This window comes from Arabidopsis lyrata (genome assembly GCF_000004255.2).
Source record: "Arabidopsis lyrata subsp. lyrata unplaced genomic scaffold ARALYscaffold_5, whole genome shotgun sequence".
NCBI classification, from domain to species: Eukaryota; Viridiplantae; Streptophyta; class Magnoliopsida; order Brassicales; family Brassicaceae; genus Arabidopsis; species Arabidopsis lyrata.
The window spans coordinates 16,345,007-16,365,601 of NW_003302551.1; the positions used below are offsets into that span (position 1 = coordinate 16,345,007).

General features: G+C 35.1%; 5 protein-coding genes across 7 annotated transcripts; 2 read left to right on the plus strand and 3 right to left on the minus strand.

The window, feature by feature from the left end:
* The first annotated feature begins 2,362 nt into the window (after window positions 1-2,362).
* Window positions 2,363-3,361, plus strand: LOC9312241. The gene is made up of 4 exons (XM_002876127.2): window positions 2,363-2,685; window positions 2,754-2,864; window positions 2,948-3,028; window positions 3,104-3,361. Exons 1-4 carry the CDS (start codon window positions 2,458-2,460, stop codon window positions 3,176-3,178), a joined length of 495 nt encoding a protein of 164 aa, XP_002876173.1. The 5' UTR covers window positions 2,363-2,457; the 3' UTR covers window positions 3,179-3,361.
* On the minus strand, window positions 3,312-5,159 carry LOC9312242 (putative pre-16S rRNA nuclease). Of its 2 annotated transcripts, none has more exons than XM_021025730.1 (7): window positions 4,926-5,159; window positions 4,620-4,771; window positions 4,412-4,469; window positions 4,008-4,076; window positions 3,825-3,920; window positions 3,632-3,721; window positions 3,312-3,542 (listed from the first exon to the last, which is right to left on the minus strand). In XM_021025730.1, exons 2-7 carry the CDS (start codon window positions 4,766-4,768, stop codon window positions 3,492-3,494), a joined length of 513 nt encoding a protein of 170 aa, XP_020881389.1. In that variant the 5' UTR covers window positions 4,769-4,771; window positions 4,926-5,159; the 3' UTR covers window positions 3,312-3,491. The 2 variants fall into 2 exon arrangements, with proteins under 2 accessions (XP_020881389.1, XP_020881388.1); XM_021025729.1 differs by having other exon boundaries at window positions 4,950-5,158.
* Window positions 5,160-5,398: 239 nt separating this feature from the next.
* LOC110228385 (growth-regulating factor 4) lies at window positions 5,399-7,931 on the minus strand. The gene is made up of 4 exons (XM_021025725.1): window positions 7,465-7,931; window positions 7,177-7,371; window positions 6,582-6,867; window positions 5,399-5,978 (listed from the first exon to the last, which is right to left on the minus strand). Exons 1-4 carry the CDS (start codon window positions 7,691-7,693, stop codon window positions 5,564-5,566), a joined length of 1,125 nt encoding a protein of 374 aa, XP_020881384.1. The 5' UTR covers window positions 7,694-7,931; the 3' UTR covers window positions 5,399-5,563.
* Window positions 7,932-15,121: 7,190 nt separating this feature from the next.
* Window positions 15,122-17,165, plus strand: LOC9313961. Of its 2 annotated transcripts, none has more exons than XM_002876128.2 (4): window positions 15,122-15,674; window positions 16,202-16,312; window positions 16,577-16,657; window positions 16,768-17,165. In XM_002876128.2, exons 1-4 carry the CDS (start codon window positions 15,444-15,446, stop codon window positions 16,846-16,848), a joined length of 504 nt encoding a protein of 167 aa, XP_002876174.2. In that variant the 5' UTR covers window positions 15,122-15,443; the 3' UTR covers window positions 16,849-17,165. The 2 variants fall into 2 exon arrangements, with proteins under 2 accessions (XP_002876174.2, XP_020881390.1); XM_021025731.1 differs by having other exon boundaries at window positions 15,131-15,674; window positions 16,777-17,165.
* An 808-nt stretch (window positions 17,166-17,973) lies between these two features.
* LOC9312243 (fructose-bisphosphate aldolase 8, cytosolic) lies at window positions 17,974-20,050 on the minus strand. Its single transcript, XM_002877847.2, has 3 exons — window positions 19,692-20,050; window positions 19,160-19,387; window positions 17,974-19,068 (listed from the first exon to the last, which is right to left on the minus strand). Exons 1-3 carry the CDS (start codon window positions 19,717-19,719, stop codon window positions 18,248-18,250), a joined length of 1,077 nt encoding a protein of 358 aa, XP_002877893.1. The 5' UTR covers window positions 19,720-20,050; the 3' UTR covers window positions 17,974-18,247.
* Window positions 20,051-20,595: the final 545 nt, after the last annotated feature.

The window sequence follows — 20,595 nt, forward strand, 5'->3', positions numbered from 1 at the left end:
AAAATTGAGCTTCTTTTATTCTCTTGTAAATGTGTGTGTGTGTGTGCGGCCTCCTTTGGGATGAATGCAATGTTATATATTTATGTTTATACACTTACGTTTATAAAAGATAAGAAACATCTTATACACTTGTGTTTATATAAGAGGTTTCAACAATCACAGAGGCTCGAAGCAATTTGATGATTCTTTCTAGTTAGGGAGCAAACCTAAAGCCCAAGTTATTTAGGTAGCAGAATGTATTTTTATTTGGGGGGCAACTAATAATTTCAAAAGTATTGTAGTCTAATGGTTGGAGTCTCATCAAATGGACTAAGGTCATGAGTTCAAAACTTGCTTTGCCAAAATTTTAAACAATTTTATATTTTAATTTGTGAAAAAGCAAAAAAAAATTTATTGGGATTTAGACATCAACATTCTTTGGGCCCGCTATGGGTGTAGAAATTTCAAATCTCAAAAATTGAGCTTATTTTAGTCACATGTATATGTGTAAAATTTGTTCAAAGATAAACTGCTTGGTTGGCATTCACTGTGGGAGTTTTAGACATCTCAAAACCCTTGCTGAATTATTGAGCTGAATTTTTATTTTTTTTTCGAATTTTTATAGAATTTTGAATATTCTCTTCATACTTCTATTGCATGTATTTGAAAAGTATTTGGCTTCGCCGACATCATATTGTTAATACAAGTCTCCAACTCTTCAAAAGAGAAAATCAAATTAGTAAACACTTTAATAAGAATAAATAGAAGTATGAAGAAAATTTGTCTAATACATACTTCTGAAAGTATTCTCCTCCAAATTGTTGTAGAATATGATATATGTTTTACAATAAACCCTTTAGAGTCTCAAAAATCAACCGCTTGTATCAGAAACTTACTATGGTTCATCAATGATTACAATTGCTTTTTTCAGATGACTTTCAAGACTTTGACGCATGACTGGAGTAATGATGTAGGAGTAGGGGCAAAAAATGACGCATGGGTTTTGCGGATGATCGTCTCAAGAGTCATGGTGAAGGACCAACAGAATAAGTAATTCTCAGTCTCTCTTCTTTTACAAGTAAATCTGGAAGGGACATGGAGGATCATCCATTTGTGGTGAAAAGTCGTAAGGTAGCAACCTTAATGAAAGAAAAAAGCGGGAGGAGGTCTTTACCTTGCAATGGACGTGTCAGGTGCTTGTAGTGATGATGTAGATGTGTTTTTTGGTGAAACTGAACTCAGATTCTTTGCTGAGTGTGTAAGCACGAAGAGTGTGGTCGTGTCTCCCTGGGAAGCATCAAGAGATTTCCCCCTACACCTTCTTTTTTGAGTGACAAGATCAGTTGGATAACAGAGTTTGGTGTTCTCGAGATTTTTATTGATCCTCGTCCCAACTTTGTTGATCCTCTTCCCAACGCACCAACATCTGACTAATTAAGCCATGATAATCCCATCTCGTACGGTTAGCTAACAACCAAGCAGTTTCTGAACAAAGCATTGCCATGGATTTTCCAGTATCAATTGGGGACTCAAGCAAAACATGACAATGGCTGCGGTTGGCTAAACGACACGGCGTTGTTGGGTTTTTTACACCAATATAAAACGACGAGTTTTTTTGTTTTTATTAATACTTATAAATTGTGGGAATTAGTTTTTTTTTTTTCTTTTGTTAAATTGTGGGAATTAGATTTTTTTTTCTTTTGTTGCCAAAAAAAATGGTAAGACTAGGATAGAAATCCCGGATATATATTTGATAATTCATATTCTTAAGTTAACCAACTTAGTTTTATTTATTTATAGTTCCATTAGTATTGATTATACACATATAAAAAAAAATTAAACATTAATTGACAATATACTCTTCTGTTATTCATAGCAAAGAAAATGTACTTTTTCATTAGTGAATAAGAAGAGAAGAGAAGAAATGAAAGGAAAAAAAGTCTTGCCTGGTTTGCACATATTTTGGCCTAGATCTATTATTTTTTTTGAGAAAATTGGGCCTTTTTGTCAAGAAAATATTTTTAAAAGGCTAATAAGCCTTAGGCAGTTGCACCTCTGCCCTCACCCTACTGGGCCGGGCCTGTGTTTACCCAATGTAAATCAAAGAAATATGACACAACTTGATAGTGGTGATTTCTTAAGAATCATATACATGAAGAGGTTTAAAAAAGTGTGGCAACTCTTTTTCCCATATATATGCAATCCAAATGCCGAATAATTTATGTTACAAAGATTTCAACTTGCAAACATTAAAAGAAGAAAAGCCCAAAAAGGACATCTTTGATCATCAGATTGGCTCCACTTTAATTACGAAATTGATTTTTTACTTTCCCTTTTGGCGGGATTGCTTGCTTTGATTTTGGGATGGTGTAAAAGCAAAGCATTATGTTTGGGAAGGTTTAAGCAAAAGCAAAAGACATAGTGAAAGTAGATAAATAGATATTGAGAGAGACAGAGATAAAAAGAAAAAGAAAAAAAATGAGTAGCAAGAACAACTTAGGAGCTGTTGCAGCTTCTGGAGTCAACATCAACGGTAAGTTACCAATGGAGGAGAATGAAGAAGAGGAGATATGGAAAGTTGCAGTGTCGAGGTTTCAAGCTCGAGAAGAAGAGATCGAGAGGAAGAAGATGACTGTTAAGGAAAAAGTTCAACAGAGGCTCGGTTTTGCAGAGGAAGCTACAAGATGCTTAACTCAAACCTTGGAAGTAAGTTAAAAAGCCTTTTTTGTTTAACATGGTAGACAACAAAGTTAATAATGTTCTTACTAACACAGGAGCTAGAGATTATGGGAGATCCTATGAGAAAAGAAGTTGGAATGGTGAGGAAGAAAATCGACATGGCGAATCGAGATATCAAATCTTTGGCACAAAGCTGTCAGAAAAAGGTATTTCGCATTTTCATCCTTCAAACTATTTTCATTTTATAAACTCTGTAGCTTTGTTTTAACTCAAGGGAATAATTTGACAGGAGAAGGAATACAAAGAGACATTGGAAGCTTTCAATGAAAAGAACAAAGAGAAAGCTCACCTTGTTTCGATGTTAATGGAGGTATTTAGTCTAAACCACTTTAAGCTTTGTAGATTCCTACAGCAGATCCAATGTGTTGATGATTTTCTTTGGCAGTTACTGGCTGAAAGTGAAAGATTAAGGATAAAGAAACTGGAGGAAATCAACAAGACTGTTGGAACCTTGCAATGAGGAGAAGCAATCCACATGGATCTTACCTTGAAAGAGTCTGAAAATTTGTTTGAGGTTTTTGGTATTAGATTCTATCCAGGTCCTCTCTATCAAACGCGAGCTACAATGTAACAGGATGTACGATAAATGATGATTTGCCTAAGGTTTAAAGATATGAATGCAGCGGAAAACAAATTTCTTAAACGAATACAAAATCAGTTTGATGCAAGATGTCTTTGTACACATAGATAGTGTCACAACAAATCAACCATCATTATATTCATATATCTGAAACTAGCTGCACCAGCCTATTTTGTCATTACCCGTCTTTCTTTTACTCTGCTGGCTCAGTGTTTAGATACCTGTTCGCGTAATCTAAATACTCCTGCAAGTAACAATCAAACATAAAAGTGATCAAGGAGGAAATATAAGAACAGATTCTATCGATCTTTATATGAGTATTCGTAACCTTACCTGAAGTATAACTACTGCGGCTAACTTGTCCAGCATTGTCTTCTCTTGAACGGGATGCAAATTTAAGGGCTTCAGCATCAGTTCAACGGTCTGTCGACAGTATTACATGAGATTCAAGGGCTTATAAATTATGCGGTTATATGCTAACACTTATCTTTACTATGACTTACAAGATCTTTAAATCTGAGTATACCTTTGATGATAACCGCTCGTCCCAATATGTGTATTTCACATCCTTGAGTTTTTCGGTTTTACGAAGTTCCTCAATGAAAAGATTCACAGTGACAACCTGTTCCAAGTTGAAAACTCCTTTTCAGTTATAAGTGCTAATGAAGAGGAAAAGTATTTCACAATTCAATGGATAAAAGAAGCTTACATCCTCTACATTGTTCAGTTTGCCAAATGGATAACCAACGACTAAGCCCGAAACAGAAAATGCTTTGACCTGCATGTAACAATGAGATCAGTAACGACAAATGATTGGTATAAGCAAACAGAATTCATAAGTCTAGATGTTGATAGATATCTACAACGTCTAGGACTTGTGTTGGATACAACTTAACAGTAAGTTTTACAAAGACATCAAACACCTAAAAGATAAAACCTTGATCCTCTTTAATCACCAGTAATCACAAAAAGCCGTAGGGTGAAAGTATCGATCAAACATTACAATCTTAGTAGACACTAATCTACACTACCAAACTTTCTTCCTCATTGTCAAAACAACTAAGAAACAATAGAGCTAAAAAGTACAGGAACAATAAAAATTTGAGCACCTACCAGGTTCTGAAAATCTGTAGCCATCAAGTCAATGTTTGTTTTCTTCCTGAGCAGAACACTGCAAGAGAAGTAATAGGTTTTTCAATAGCTATAATGGTGATCAAATGATTTGAATCAATTTTGACTAATACAATTAGACAGGATATGCAATTTTGAAACTTACTATTAAAACAAATGTTGTAGTATCTAGACACTGAATCATATGTACCTCAATGGAGAAGCAACCATATTTGAAGGATCTGAGATAGCTAATCCAACATACTTATCACCAACATCTAAACCCAGAAACCGACCAGGGACTGATACTTTTGTCTTCAAGGCATTACCCAATAAGCTCAATGGCTTCACATACTTCATTTCCTATCCAAATAAATTAATCAAACTTCCAAAAACACTTGAGACTAAAAATTCACATATCAGGTAAAAAAAGTGCATAAATTTGAGGATTGATGTACCAAAACACTTCAAATCAGACAATGGAAACAAACATTTAAAAAGGGTTTTAGAACTTAATCAGAAAGGCTAAATCTTGACGTACTTTAAAGGTGAAAACTTTCTGACGCCGGAGAACGGAATCTGGTAAAGAGAAACGACGAAATGGTTCTGGTAAATGTGTTTGCGACTGAAGCGAGCACAAAACCCCACGGTTGTGAATTAGAGATGGACCGGAAAGGTTTACTCCGGTCTGTTTCGGTTAAGTTCGAGGCTTTACCGTCTATCTATGCGACGCCGGTGGAGAAGAAGAGCAAGAAAATTATTAGGTTTTTTGGTTTTCCCAGAACCCTTCCTCTCTAACAGAGTGTTTACTTTAAACCGGAAACCAGCTGATTCTAGGTGGTTTAACTGGTTTTCCAAAATTGATTCGGTTTAGCTTTAGTGAAAAACTCAAGTGACCAACCTCTTTTGTGGAGGTTACTTGCAGGCAGAGAAGAGGATCATATTTAATTTGATTGTGAAACAAAAGTTTCATTGCTTATACAAATTCTCAAGCTCTAAACATAAATATATTAGCAGAGTAGAGAACAAAACAATTCCAAAAGCAGGAAATTTTTGGCACAACTCCAATGAAATAAGGACACAATTCAGAGAAAATTTTCTGCAGAAAATAAAGATTCAAAGAGCACAAACCAAAAAGATTACAAACACTTTTCTTCAATGAAAGACTTGAGTTGAGATTCCCATCTGATGAAGAACACTTGACGTCGATGAAGCTGACCTCAAAGCCTCAGCTAATGGTCCTCCCATATTGTGGTGGTTCCCTCCATTGCTCCACCAATTCAACTGCTCCCTCTCATTGTTGTTTCTCATGTTCTCTTCTTCTTCTTCATTTCCTGTTGAAAGTTTTAGAGAAACATCTGAGGAAGCGTTACGGTTACCGGGCATGGAGATTGAAAGATGACAAGTGGATGAGCTCATTGGACTGGAGGTAGAGTCTGATGATCGTGGCCAATCGTCAAAGAAATGCCTCAAGATGTGACCATCGTCTGATCTTCCATTGCTGAATCCACTGTTAGCTTCATATGGCCTCTTGTTGTTGTTGCTTTCTTGTTTCATCTCTGAAGAACAACTGTGATTAGACAAAACATGAACATTGTCAACAAAAAGATCCAACATTTGAACAAAATAACAAGAAAGTTTCAAACTTCTATCCATTTAATAAGAGTAATCAATAAATTCAACAAAATGGTTAGAGAAATAAGTTAATCAGTCAATTATGTCCTCAAATGTGTGTTTTAAGAGGAAGTGGTTGCAGAATCTGAGAGCTTTTTTATTTTTTGCTTCTATGCAGGTTTGGTCAGCTTTCACTGAGGTCCTACCATCTCATTATTTCAAATACAGAAGTATACACATTTCTCTTTATCTCTCTCTTTTCTATTTCTCTGATTGAAAAGTCTCACCCAACTAGTAAATAAAATTAGATTCTATCAAATCCAACTGTTATCATTATCTCTCAACAAAAGAAAGAATAATGTTTTTATCACAAAGTATGATAAGTCTCTGTTGTCACCCTATTGCCAACATTACCCCTTTCTTCACAGCATTACTTCACAGTGAAATAACTATTCCCTAACAACAACATTTTAATCATTCAAAACTATGTTTTAAAATCCTTTAACCAAAGCTAATAATGACTTCAATTAAACAGAGTGTTTTTGTATATATTATGTACCTTTGTTGATGACTAAGGTGGAGATGTTGAGATGAACCAGAGGTGTTGTTTGGTCCATGACCAAGCTCCTCTCCTAAGACAAAAGAAGATGCGGTTGTTGTGGCTGTTGTTGTGGTGGTGGTTGTGGCGGTTTCCACAGGCTTTCTTGAACGGTTTCTTCCACGGTGGATGTGGCGGTCACAATACTTGTGGCCAGCTACAACATCCCTTGAACATCTCCATTTCTTGCCGTCTGTTCTCTTGCACCTCCCTGGCTCAGGATCCATTGCTCCTCTTCCCCAATACCCTGTTTTTTGTTTAAGTATGTATTCATTAGTAACAACAAACATAAATCTCACTCAAGACATTGATTAAGAATGTACTTGTCTGATTCTATGTTGCTAATAGATCTTCTAGAGATAGGCTTATACACATAGAGTTTAACTCCTTAGAAGATTGCAGAGCAGCCTTATACTTTCTTTCTTTTTTGGTGTAAAATTTCTAGATCTTGGAAACATTACTCCAATATCAAAACAAAAGGAATCTTTCTTTGAAGAAAAGAATCTTTCAAAGATATGAGAAGCATAAACAAGAGAGAGAGGAGAGAGAGACTGACAAGAAGGTTGGTGAAGAGGAAAACTATGTTGAAGAGGATGGTGCAGGAAATGCATAGGAGATTGATGGATGAGACTTTTCTTGATAGGTAAGAGAAGCTCTTGAGGAACAGAAGCACCAGCCAACATGTATCTATAGATCAGTGCTTGTAGCTCAAGTTCTTGCCACTGTGCCCAGCTGAAAAAGTTTCCCATCTCTACATATGTAACATAGAAACGTCAGATTAAATATCAGCAATAACAACTTCAACATTAGAGTGAAAAAGTCTTGTCCATTTAAAACAACTTACTGAGGAACCTGGAAGAAGAAGAGTTAGAAGAGTCAGGAGAGAAGCATGAGAAAGAAGAGGAAGAAGTGGGTTCAGGGACAAAGAGAGGAAGAGGAGCCGCAGCAGCAGAAGTTGCAGTTTGGGACTGAATCTGATCAAAGAAAAAGTTTGATATCTTAGTTGCAGCAGAGCCTTGATCTTCTGACTCATTCTGCTGCTGACTTCTCCATTGTTTCAGTTGCAAGTCCATGGAACAAAGAGAGAGTGAGTGAGAGAGAGAGAGAAAGAGAGACAGAGAAATGTGTTGGTTGCTTTTGGGATAGTTTTTTACCCTCACTTCTTTTGTTTTTAGAGAGTCTGGCTTAATAAGCAAAGACAACCACAACAAAAGTCTTATTTGTTTGGCTTCTCATGTAAATACACACAAATAAAAATAAAAAAACTTTTTTCACTCTTTGTTAGAGAGAGCTAAAGAAAAGTGTTTAGACTATGAGACAAGACAGTTGATAGGATAAACAAAATTAGAGTAAATATAATATTTGATAGGTATAAAAATTGTTGCTTTATGTGATATAAAATTATGTAAGTCAGAAAACAAAGAGAGAAAGCACTGCAAGATGCAGATGGAGAGATAGTAACCTGCAGTGTTTATGTCTCACTGCCTTGGAAATATCACTTCCTCTTTTACCTCATTTTAATATTCCATAAGTAGGTTAAAGAGAAGCCTATTAATAAGATACTGTAAATTGTCTAATTAAGAATTTATTTAATGTGATGTAAAGTAAGTAACCTTCAATTTTTGTCATACAGATGTCATTTGTTTCAGAGATTGTGTTACAAATGTATCAGATTCTAACTTCTAAGCATAAGTAATCATTTTGGTTTGACTAAAATTGTAGAGTAGTCAGAGAGCTGCAATTACAATCACTATTTTAGCATTTTTAGTGGTGAAATGACTAATTATGATTTTCTATTTACAAGAAACTATAGGTTAGTAAGTTTTCCATATCACTATTTTAGCATTTTTAGTGGTCTAAACATGTTTTCTTTGACTAATAACTTGTATATATTATTTAGTTCGTTCTACTTTGTAACCGTCATTACTTTTATCATCTGTTACAGTACTCATAAAATATTATGTAACGCCTGTGTTTGTTAGAAGCTTTTGGATTATTGAACTTCCTTATATGACTAGAAATGAACATTATCTTTGTGATTTTCTTATCTTATAAAAACATCGCTAGCTAGTGGTATATGTAATAAACACATCGAAACGAGGGAACATTTATTAAAATGAAGTTAGAAACATTTATTTGATATCTTCACTTGGCTGAATAATACAAAAGGCATTTATGATTTTCAAAGTATCTTTATTTGGTGGTGCCAAATCAAAAACGATAGCATTATTTTGTAGTTTTGAGGAAATAAAGTAATAAATATGAGAAGGACGATAACGATATTTCATGTTGGAGTGAGCCACAGCCAAAGACTATGATGACTGTTGAGAGAGTTTCTTTAGTTTTCTTTTCATTCATTCCCACCAGTTTCGGCGGCATTTATATTTGCTCCTCCATTAAAAAAATATCTGAAAAAAACATTGTTTTCAAAATAAACCATAGGTTCTTTTTAAACTTTTTATTTTCTTTAATAAAAATCTTTGTGAAATTGTATGAAAATTATAAACATTTTTATGTTTTTTTCTTAGAAAAATGTTTCTCAAAAGGCCTAAAAAATTAGTAGCCTCTAAAATAGAAATAATATTTGTTGATACTTGATTGTATAATGGATCTTGTGCACTAATGATGGATCTTTACTAATAATGGAACTTGTGCACTAATATCTTTGGGCCAGAACTTGTCATATACCAAAGATAATGACACATTGAAGGAAAACAAACTGAAGCAAAGTGTGAACATAATGACATTGTATGTCTTTTTTCAGTCATGAACACAAACAATAAAACAAAGATTATATGGCAGTAATGGTAACAAAAACAACCAAATAGATGTTGATTGACTAACTTTGTATCTTGTTAGCTTTCAACCTACATGGTTATAACTTATATATGGTAAATGCATTAGTTTAAATTACCATACTACATTTTTATTTGTTCCTCATGTTCCAATTGTTTCGTAAAACAAAATAAAATGAAGAAACTGACAAAAAATATATAAAAAATAAAGATAGTCCAAATACTGTATATATATACTATTATTCAGTGGACAAGGGTTGGGTCACGTGCTAGTATTAAGACCAGATGAGATCAGAAGAGGGCCCGGCCCAAACTCGACACAGATTTGAAAATCATGCGAGCCGAGCCGAGTCGAGCTGGAATTTGTTGCTCTCTAGTCTCCGACGAGGGCACAGACAGTGGGTCCCGCTATTTTGTTTTTACTTTTTTTGTCGGCATGTGTGGGATTATTTATTTACCTCTCTGCTCCAAAAGTTACTGTCTATTTACGCACTACGCCATTTACGTTCACTTACGATGGGCCGGGCCGTGGTGAGTTGTTTTAAAACAAGATATTTTCTGATTGTGTGACTCCATTTTGTAACTAACTATTCAAATACGAATTTCGGCTTCTTACCCAAAAAAATACAACCAATTTCGGCTACATAAAATCGAACCACTTAAGGGCAAGATAATTAACTTAAAAATTTGTACAATTTTTTGATAAGTTGACTTTCGTTCCCCCATTCTCATAAAAATTAAAGAATTATAAAACAATATATATATATATATATATATATAATATTTAAGAATGATCAGTAATCTGCGTCGTTTTTTTTTTTTTCTTTTCTTCCAGTAATCTGCGTCGTTGTGGAGGTCATATGTCCATGAGAATATTGAGAAGGCAAATGCGTCTTTTTGGAACATTGTGTCAAATAATTCAATTCGTGGTGTGATTGGTTTGGTGGGAACTGGGAAGTGAGAGTAAAAAGCCAAGTCACGCTAGCACGCGAGGCCTCACGTGGTACCACGTGCCTTGATAATTTTCTTAATGGGCTTATTATATTTTTCGGAATGATTCTTATGGGCTTTTTTTAACTCTACGTTTAACAGTACACCAACAACTACCGAAATAAACAGACCTCTAATTTCTTAATGGGCTTATTATATTTAATTTGGAATGATTCTTGTGGTCTTCTTTAACTTTATGTTTAACACCAACAAAAATGTTGTAAGATTTGATGTATAATTTGAGCAATCTTGTTAGTTTTAACATTATTTTGATTCTACTAGTCATTAAATATTCGATTCTAAGCAGAGAAACACATAATCTAAACCAAAATACTCGGGTTAGGAGATGATAGTAAAACCTTCATGTTGACATATTCTTCTATTGTTGTAAACATGGTAGAATATATTTCTGTGAAAAGTTAAGTCATATTCATATTCAATCGATTGACAAAATACACAAACTAACATAAATGTGACGGCAAACATTTGAAGAACATGGTAGTCGTTACCATTCCTCGAAGATCTGCTTTTAGGCCCACCGTTGGATTGACCCTACCATGAGATATCTCGACGATTATCAATCTAGGCAGTGCCGGCTCTCCCATGTGCGGGGAGTGCTCATGCACAGGGTCCAAAATTTTTTTATCTTTTTTTCAACTAAATTTATTAAAATTATGGCCTAATTTTTTTTTTTTATAAATATACATAAAAAATTATGGCCAATTGTTTTTTTCAGCTCAGGGTTCTTAATTTTTTTGAGCCGGCCCTGAATCTAGGCCGTACATTTGTGTGAGTGTTGCGACGAATTTATGTTTGGTCCCCTACAGCCACCGGTTCTTCTCTGTAGCACTAACGATCAATCATTATGCCTTTTGTTTTAGGTAATCATCTATGCTTTTATTTGGAAATCATTTTTCTAATATAATTTTACTACACTTAATATGAAAAATTCCAATCTGTATTGTGTATTTTTTATTGACCTCCATCACAATAAATCCATGAATGAATAAGACATTGTTGTATGTAAACTCATAAAGTGAAACGTACTCATTGTTATTTTTCTCAATAAAACTTATCTCTGATATGTAGTTATGTTGATGTTCGATTAATGAAATAGACACTACATGTAGGAAAACCAAAAAAGAAAGAAAGAAAGACAGCATCAGTGCATGTAAGTTTGCTCGGCTTTAACTAACATTAGTACTCAATATATATAGTTGACAACAACAACAAAGAAAAAACCCAACTAATCTCAACAAAATAAGACTTTTATAAGAAAACTAGTTATACATATTATTAATCCAATCTATAAACAAAAGTTTAATTAAAGTCTGTCGATTAGCTCCGCAATGCTTCAAATTATGAGCAATCAATAAACATGTATGAATGGTTTGGTTTTCTGACAATTTTCTTCTAGAGAGAATTCGACCGTCGCAAGCATGAACAAAATTCACTCTTGTTTGCTTGGATTTATAGTGAAAAGATGGTGACATAAAAGCTCCTAACGGTGATCAAACTGCGAAACCGAGAAAATGAGAAAACTAAAATAGTTTAAGAAGGGAAGGTAAGAGTTTGATAATTATTGTCTAACGCGTTTAGTGAGCTGCCTCCTCTCTGCTTGCTTTGTGTAAACACCTTTATTATTCTCCATTTTTCTATTTGTGTGAAAATATTATCATATTTTATCGAGTTTGGAGTATCATAGATTTCATTTTCATTTTGTAAATAAGTCGGGTAATCACTGCAAGTCGATCTGTAACAATGTGAAAAAAGAAACAAGTGTAAATCCATTGTTCGATAATTTATTGAAATATTTAAGCCTATAGAATTATTTCATAAGCAGCTTTTGGTTCTCTTAATGTATTTTATTTTTGTTTGCATCTTTGAAGCTGTCTCCGGGGTAAGTAGAAAGATAATAAATGCTAGTCATATGATTGGGCAGCTTTGGTTGGCATTTTGCCTTTTCAAAATTAATAAAGAAAAACAAACTCTTTGATTATATCTCACGTATATGCTTTTCTAAAATTGTTATATAGATCGATCAGATTTTTAAATTGCATGCATATCAGAAACAACAGATCGCAGTATTATATTGATAGTCTCTTATCATATTTACCCTTTTCGTTAACTGGTCTTACAACTTCTTTTTCGTATAATGTAATATTCCCTCCGTTTTCGAATAGTTGTCGTTTTAGAGAAATTCTTTTGTTTTTAATTAGTTGTCGTTTTCAGTTTTCGATGCAAAATTTATTACTTTTTTATTTTTTATATTTATTTTTATTATGCAACTTGATTTACTATTGGTTAAATTATGTTTAGGTAGATAATTAATGATATTTTTATATTGAAAAACTAACAACATTACTAGTTTCTTAATTTGTGTGCATATAGTTAAAACGACAACTATTCGAAAACGGAGGGAGTATGTGTTATATGATGATATTTGAAGAATAGTGAATCCGATCCTTAAAACTAGACCAGACTTAGATTGGCACATTTTGACAACACTTCTTTATGATTGTATTCTGTCATCGCATTATTATTAGTAGTATGAAGCTGTAAATCAGTATATATCGCATTAATATCATTAGTATACTATGAAACTATAAAGTATCTACACATTTCTGTGTAAAACGGTATATTTCCCCACGAGAACTATCGCATCACGCCAGATAGATCCCGTTCTTTGACCTCGATCTATATGTTCATGAAACGGAAGTTAAATACCTATTTCCCCACGAAATGGAAGTTCAATAGCTTAATCTCCATGAATCGTGGTTACGTCGGTGAATTTTGGGTTTCTTCGGTTTACTGTTTAGTTAACCATTTATAACCAGAGAAAACCCGATTTCGACCCGATTAAACCCAAAAACGCTTCTGTTACCGAAGCCACTACGTTGGAGATTGTAAATGCCCTTCTTCTTCTTCTTCTTCTTCTTCTTCTTCTTCTTCTTCTTCTTCTTCTTCTTCTTCTTCTTCTTCTTCTTCTTCTTCACCAGATTTCAAGATCTGGGTTTCCTTTTTGTCAAAATTGAAATTCGAATTTTCTTCTTGTGATTAAAGCACATATGATTAAGAGTATTATTAGCCAAAATCTCAGAACCTCTAATTAAGATATAGCTTATATGATTCAGATTCACTATCAAGCTCGTTTTTTTAACAGAAACAAAATCAAAACTAAAGGAAACACAAACCCAGATCACAATAATCTACTCATGACCCCCTAACTGGAAACTTGGCCGTTGCCGCCGCGTCACCGTAGCACCAGCCCTCGTCGGAGAAATATCCCTTTCACCACCACGACGACGTTTCACTTTACTCTTCCTAACAAATCCTTAGTAATCGACAAAGGGCTACGTAGCGTGACGTAAGCATTCTTGTAATCAGCTTTCGTTATTTACAAAATCCCACGCTTCTTCTTCTTCCCAATTTCCCATCCATGTTCAGTGTATTCACCTTCTCCACATCGAATCTATAAAAATCAGAGTTTGAAGGGATCTTATGAAATCACGATTAAGAAACTCGAATTTGAAGTTATATAAAAGCAATTGACGAAGATGAGTGAATTTACAGAAAATCAATTAAATTGGAAGTTACAGAGAAGACTAAATACTTGCATCCGAGATCGATTTGGCCAAGAAGAGAGACTGTTCAAAGCTTGTCAAAATCGACGACCCCATTGATCTCATCAACCAAAAGAAGTTAGTCTAATTTGTATTGTTTTTAAACGAAGAAAATCCAACCAAAATATTTTCAGGTGAAGAAGAAGAAGAAGAAGTCGGATCGTTAATGGTCGGTCAAGTTCGGGTTAATTTTGATACTTTCGGTTTAGTTTGGTTAAAATTTGTTTTAAGATGGTTAAGACTGAATTGGTCTATAATAAACCGAAAAAAAACCAGACATGTGGACTAATAGATGTCGAAGTATCAATTCGGGGGGATTTAGATGTATAACTTCCATTTCGTGGGAAAATAGGTATTTAACTTCCGTTTCATGGACATATAGACCGAAGTCAAAGAACGGGCTCTATCTAACGTGATACACATACTTCTCATGGGGAAATAGACCGTTTTTCCCACATTTCTGCTTTTACTTTACAGCCGTCATCTTTTTTTGAAAGATGGATATTGGATTCATTTAAAATTCGAGAAAAACGCCAAGTGGCAAGCCAAAACTTGCAAATAACAATACTTCAGAAAACACCAAAATTTGCATCTACTAACATCAATAAATGATCCACCGTTCAAAAAAATAAAACATTAAATGTTTCCTGAAATTGACCGTTAACGTATTAATGTCAAAAGACCAGACGACAAAAATCAATACTTAAATTGCTCGTATTCTCTAATCTCATTTAGCTTGAAAAAGCTTAAAGTTAATGATATTTTATACCTAAAAATGATAATCATATACTATATAGTTCACGCTGTTAAAAAATAAATCATATGTAAATATAATTCACATTCAAATATGTTAAGAAAAAAGTCAAGCAACCTTGAATATTCGCATTTTAACCAAGGATTCAAATTCAAAAAATCCTCGTACCAATTATCATCTTCAATTAAATTCGCATATATCCAAACAAACCTCCAAATATATAGGATTAGATCAAGCTAATAATGTGAACAAACTAAAGATTTGTTTATATATAAAAGAGAAAAACAATCTGTAAACGACACGTAATTAAAGTATTGTTTGAGAAATATACGAACTTAACGGATACGTAAAACAAACCATTAAATATTTAAATATTATACCCCAAAAAAAAAAAAAGTAGAAAGCAAACAAAATATAAAAGAGTGAGAAGAAGACAGAGAGAAGAAACCATTACCACACACACAAACAAACCCACTCAAAGAAAAAAAACCAAAGCTTTTTGCTTAGATTCAATCCCAAATCAGTAAAAATAGGGTTAATCGAAGAACCCCACCGGAATTCCACTGAGGAATTGCATCAGTCGCGTTCTTGTTGCGGCTTGAGGAAGAAGAAGAACACTTACACTAACCAAAACAAGAACAAGGACGAAGTGAAACCGAAGATGACAACGACGGAACCTACACAGCCTCAGAATCAGCCTCAGCCGATGATGAGCTTGAGTTTTAGTAGTCAGATGTCTAAAGAAGACGAAGAGATGGCTCGTTCTGCTCTCTCTGCTTTTAGGGCTAAAGAAGATGAGATTGAGAAGAGGAAAATGGAAGTTCGTGAAAGGGTTAAGGCTCAGCTTGGTCGTGTTGAGGAAGAGACTCGTCGTCTTGCTAGTATTCGCGAGGTTTGTTTTCATTTTCCCTTTTTAAAGTTTAAAACTTTAAGATCTGAGAGGTTTTATTTGAGCTTGGTCTGAAAATTACATTCATGCAAGTTTACTACTTTTTGTGTGTTTGTGTTTCTCTGTGATTTGAGTTTTTGTTGCTGTTTCTGTGATTTTAGAAGAGTAGGGTTTTGAAAGATTTTGAAATTATAGATTTGGGACTCAGGGGATAGGGGAAATGGGAAATTGTTGTCCTTTTGAAAAACTTCGATGATTTGCGAATGAGATATACATAAATGGTTTAGCTTTGTAAGCAGATGATTTTGCATGTACTCAATTTGTTGAACAAAGGACAAAAATTTCTGTTTTGAGTTAATGAGTTTTGTAAGTTTCTGAAGATTAGATCACACTGTGAAGCAAGTCTATATGTATGTGAAAGCTAAGATTTAGACATGAAGACATGAACATGTGCTTCTTGTAGTTGAGTTAACAAGTTCTGTTCTCAGGCAAGGGTTTAACTTTGTGGAAATTATCTTGGTTTTATTCAGGAGCTCGAGACTATGGCAGATCCCATGAGGAAGGAAGTTAATTGGGTGCGTAAGAAGATTGATAGTGTCAACAAAGAACTTAAACCATTAGGCTCTACAGTTCAAAAGAAGGTAAATACACTTTTCAAGAGCAGTTGTTTCATTCGATTACCCGATAAAATATGTCTCACTACCGGTTGCTATAAAAAGTTTTGGTCTTTACCAAACCCAAACCTTAATGTCAACTGAATTGGTTTTGGGTTGTTATGGTGTTGACAAAAATATTTGGGTTCACAAAAAGTCAAAAATCTTTAGAATTGTTTTGCTATTTGCTTTTTGATTCAATGAACCAAACCGAAACTCATGTTTTTGGTTTGTGTAATGACATGAAAACAGGAAAGGGAATACAAAGAAGCATTGGATACATTCAACGAGAAGAACCGTGAGAAAGTTCAGCTGATCACCAAGCTAATGGAGGTTAGTTTCGAATTCTCAGTTCGTAATTTCGCTGAACAAAATTCGAGTTTTTTTCGCGCTTATTAACCGTATTGATTTGTTTTATGTTTGCTTAATTTCTCCCTGGGGAGATGGGACAGTTGGTTGGAGAAAGCGAGAAGCTGAGGTTGAAGAAGCTGGATGAGCTAAGCAAGAGCATAGACACCGAGTGAATCTATCTCTCACAAGACAAGACCAAACCAATCAAGAATTAATTTGGGTTTAGGGTTATGGTTCTATTTGATGTATTTATTTTTACATTTTGGAATGTTTTCTTAGTTTCTGGGTGTTTTAGTTTCTTTTTTTTTTTGGCTATGATTTGTGGGTTGATTTGTAAAATTATGATGGGTTTTTCGTGTTTTTGATTAACCATTATTATTAGGGAAGGGAAATGGGATAATGCTTCTTCTTAGGCTACTGAATGTTTAAAGGGTTTGTAAGTTTGAATTTTTTTCTTGCTTTTTTCCTTAATATTATTTCATTTGTTATATTGTGTAGCTTTATTTTAATTTCTTTTCCCCCCCAAATTATTTTTAGCTTTTTTAGAAAGTAGCCTCTCGCCGTCGAACGTGTGTGGTGTTTTTGAAATTGGAACGACTTCTTGTCAAAGTAAATCATGACTTTGACCCACCCAAAATAGGAGAAATGGTATTTTCAGTAAAACGGAAAGAATCAAATATTGCTAAAATACACTTTACAAAATGGAAAAGATATGATATTTGCGTGTGCTCTTCAAGTATTTCCATTTTCCAATTATTGTTTTCCTAATCTAGCGAATTCCTTTTTCTTTGTATAATTAGTAGACTCAATCATTCAATCGAGCTGGTAAGATAGAAATATTCGATCCTACAAACACAGCAATGTGCTAATCTACAAACTATTTGGTAGACATGATCTGGAAAGCAAATGCTTTTAGTTATGATATTCAGTGGAGAACCAATTAAGTATACTTTCAAACAGTAGGCCCTTTGAGGCCCATCTTACACAAACAGAATATCATAATTAGCTGTGTTTTCTCATTACAGCATTAGCATGCATGTATATGTTGGCTTTTGGAATGCTTTTGAAGACAATGTAAACACACTACACAGTCTTGTTCATATCCTTGTGCCTGCAAATTAGTTGAGAAGTGTACTCTTCCCATGTTTCTGAATTCTGTTCGAAGCTCTTTGCATCTTTTGGTTATAGCTTCAGAGCAATTATGGTTATACTGTTGAGAACATGAAACAGGAAGGCTGGCTCATAGACAGATCACAGATTTCATGTAAAACTAGAGTTTTTAGAGGCAAGAGAATCAAAGAACCAAAGACAATAATTTAGGTTCAAGAAGCGGTGAATCAACAGAAACTGATTTTCAAATCCCCACAAGAGGTTCAACAGAAATAACCTCAAATGGCGTTTTTTATTTGGGCGTGTTTTCAAACACTCATTCTAATAAACACAACCCAACCAAAATCAAAACACAAATCCAAAAGAAAACCGAGGAAAAAAAACACTTTAATCCGATGTAGAAAAACGAAAAATCCCTAGAAATATATCCAGGAAGATGACAACGTCACAAATGGACAATGCTCAGTACTTGTAATCTTTAACGTGAAGGCTCTCAGCTGCTCCATCACCAAGCTTGGCGTCACCCTTGTAGGTTCCGAGGGTGGCTTCAGAGTTGGCCTTGCACCTCACATACAACGCCTCTTGAGCTGCCTTGACATTCTCCTCTTTGCCTGCCCATGTCTTCAAGGTAGACTGCTGCAACGCACGTCCGAATGAGAAAGACAATGACCATGGCTTCTTGGTCTTCAACTGGTTCATGGCGTTCAAGTTCCTTGTAGCTTCTTCCTCGCTCTGTCCACCGGATAAGAAGACAATGGCTGGAACAGCAGCTGGGACGGTTCTCTGAAGGGCACGGACGGTGTGCTCAGCAATGACTTCAGGTGAAACCTTGGGGCTGTCTGATCCGGGAGTCACCATGTTAGGCTTCAAGAGGGTACCCTCGAGCAAGACATGGTGGTCGCTAAGGGCCTTGTAGCAAGCTGCAAGAACACGCTCAGTCACAGCAGCACACTTCTGGATGTCATGGGATCCATCAACTAGGATCTCAGGCTCAACAATGGGTACAAGACCGTTCTCTTGGCAGATAACAGCGTATCTAGCTAATCCGTAAGCGTTCTCATGGATGGATAGCTCAGATGGCTCGTTCTCACCGATCTTGAGGACTGCACGCCACTTGGCGAAACGAGCACCAGCTTCGTAGTACTTCTTGCATCGGTCACCAAGACCGTCAAGACCTTGAGTGGTGGTCTCACCGTTAGTTCCAGCTAGCTCAACGGTACCCTTGTCAACCTTGATACCGGGAAGAACTCCTCCTTCCTTCAAGATATCAACAAAAAGCTTGCCTATACAAAGAAAACAGCATCATCAATAAGAAACAGTCACAAACCACAAACAGAGTAAAACATTAAGTAAAAGAATTAATCGAATACATACCATCGGAACTCTTTTGGTAAAGAGTCTCTTCGAAGAGGATGACACCACTAAGGCAAGGGAGAGCACCAGGGGCGGTGAAGAGAAGCTCACGGAGGTTACGTCTGTTGGTCTCAACGTTCTCAACGTTGATGCTCGCAAGACGCTTTCCGATGGTACCGGTGGACTCATCAGCGGCCAAAATACCTTTTCCAGGTGTGCCGATGTAGGCAGCGTTGGCAATCAACTCATCTGCGTACGTTTAAAAACGAATATACAAATCAACAGAGAAAACTTCAGATCGTGAATACTGATTAGATCCGTACTAAAACCGATGAGAACAGAATCAGATCTAGGCTAGTTTTTGTCATAGAAATCATCGACAGATCAAATTCAGCTCTCTGAACAAGCTAAGTTATAGAATCAACCAGATCTAGGCGATTAAACACGCTAATAAGAAGCAAAACAAGAGATCTTACGACTACGAATCGAATCCAATAAAAGAATCTAAACACCTAGAGGATAAACAGATTCGAGGGAGAGATCGAGATCTTACCGGCGAATTTGCTGGTGAAGGCAGACATGTTTAGACGGAGAGATCGAGAAATTAGAGAGAAATTTAGAGAGATGCGGAAGAAGGCAGACGAATGGTGGACCAGTAGAGGAAAAGGGCTGCTTTTATAGCTGCGGATGAGAGTCTATTGGTTGGTGAAAAATGTTAATTAAGGGTCAGATCTTTGCATGTTCCCCAAGAAATAGCTTTTTCAGCCGTTGGATCTTTCATTGGCAGTTTTGGCTAATCTTAGTTCTACCCCTTAATAGCGTGTTTTCACAGCAAATTAGCTTAGGGGTACTTTGGTAAATCCATAAGTTATTAAAGGAAAAGCATGACTTCGGCCTTACCACGGCCCAAACCGTCAAGCGAATTATTATTCTAGATCGTAAGATAATAAATCCCCCAATTAATTCTAATCATCTACTGTAGTATTTTTTTAATCGTAATAAACACTTAATAGTTGACTACGAATCTCAATAGAATATTCTTATTGAAAATGTTATGTGTTTCTAGATTCACAGAAAAGTGCGACTTTGATATCTCCGAACATTGAAAATTAAAGATCTGAGATTTAGACAGAGACACATAACCGAAAACAGCTGCGACTCTTCAAACCCATGAATCATCAAAAAACTATCGAAGTCTTTTGCTTTCTACCGACACAGTTTGTAGTATAGAACTTTCTTTTTGTTATTGTTAACATTTTGAAGTTTTAAAGGTGTCTTTTAGGATCTTCAATGGTTTATTGTTTCTTATATTTTTAGGTTCAAGTAATTATAAAATGATACATCTTATTATTATAACAAAATATGGGATTTTTTACACGTATTTCAACATTTTTTTAATAAAGCTCGTTGACAAATAAATAGATAAAAAAAACCCAAAAAACTCTATGACATACTAA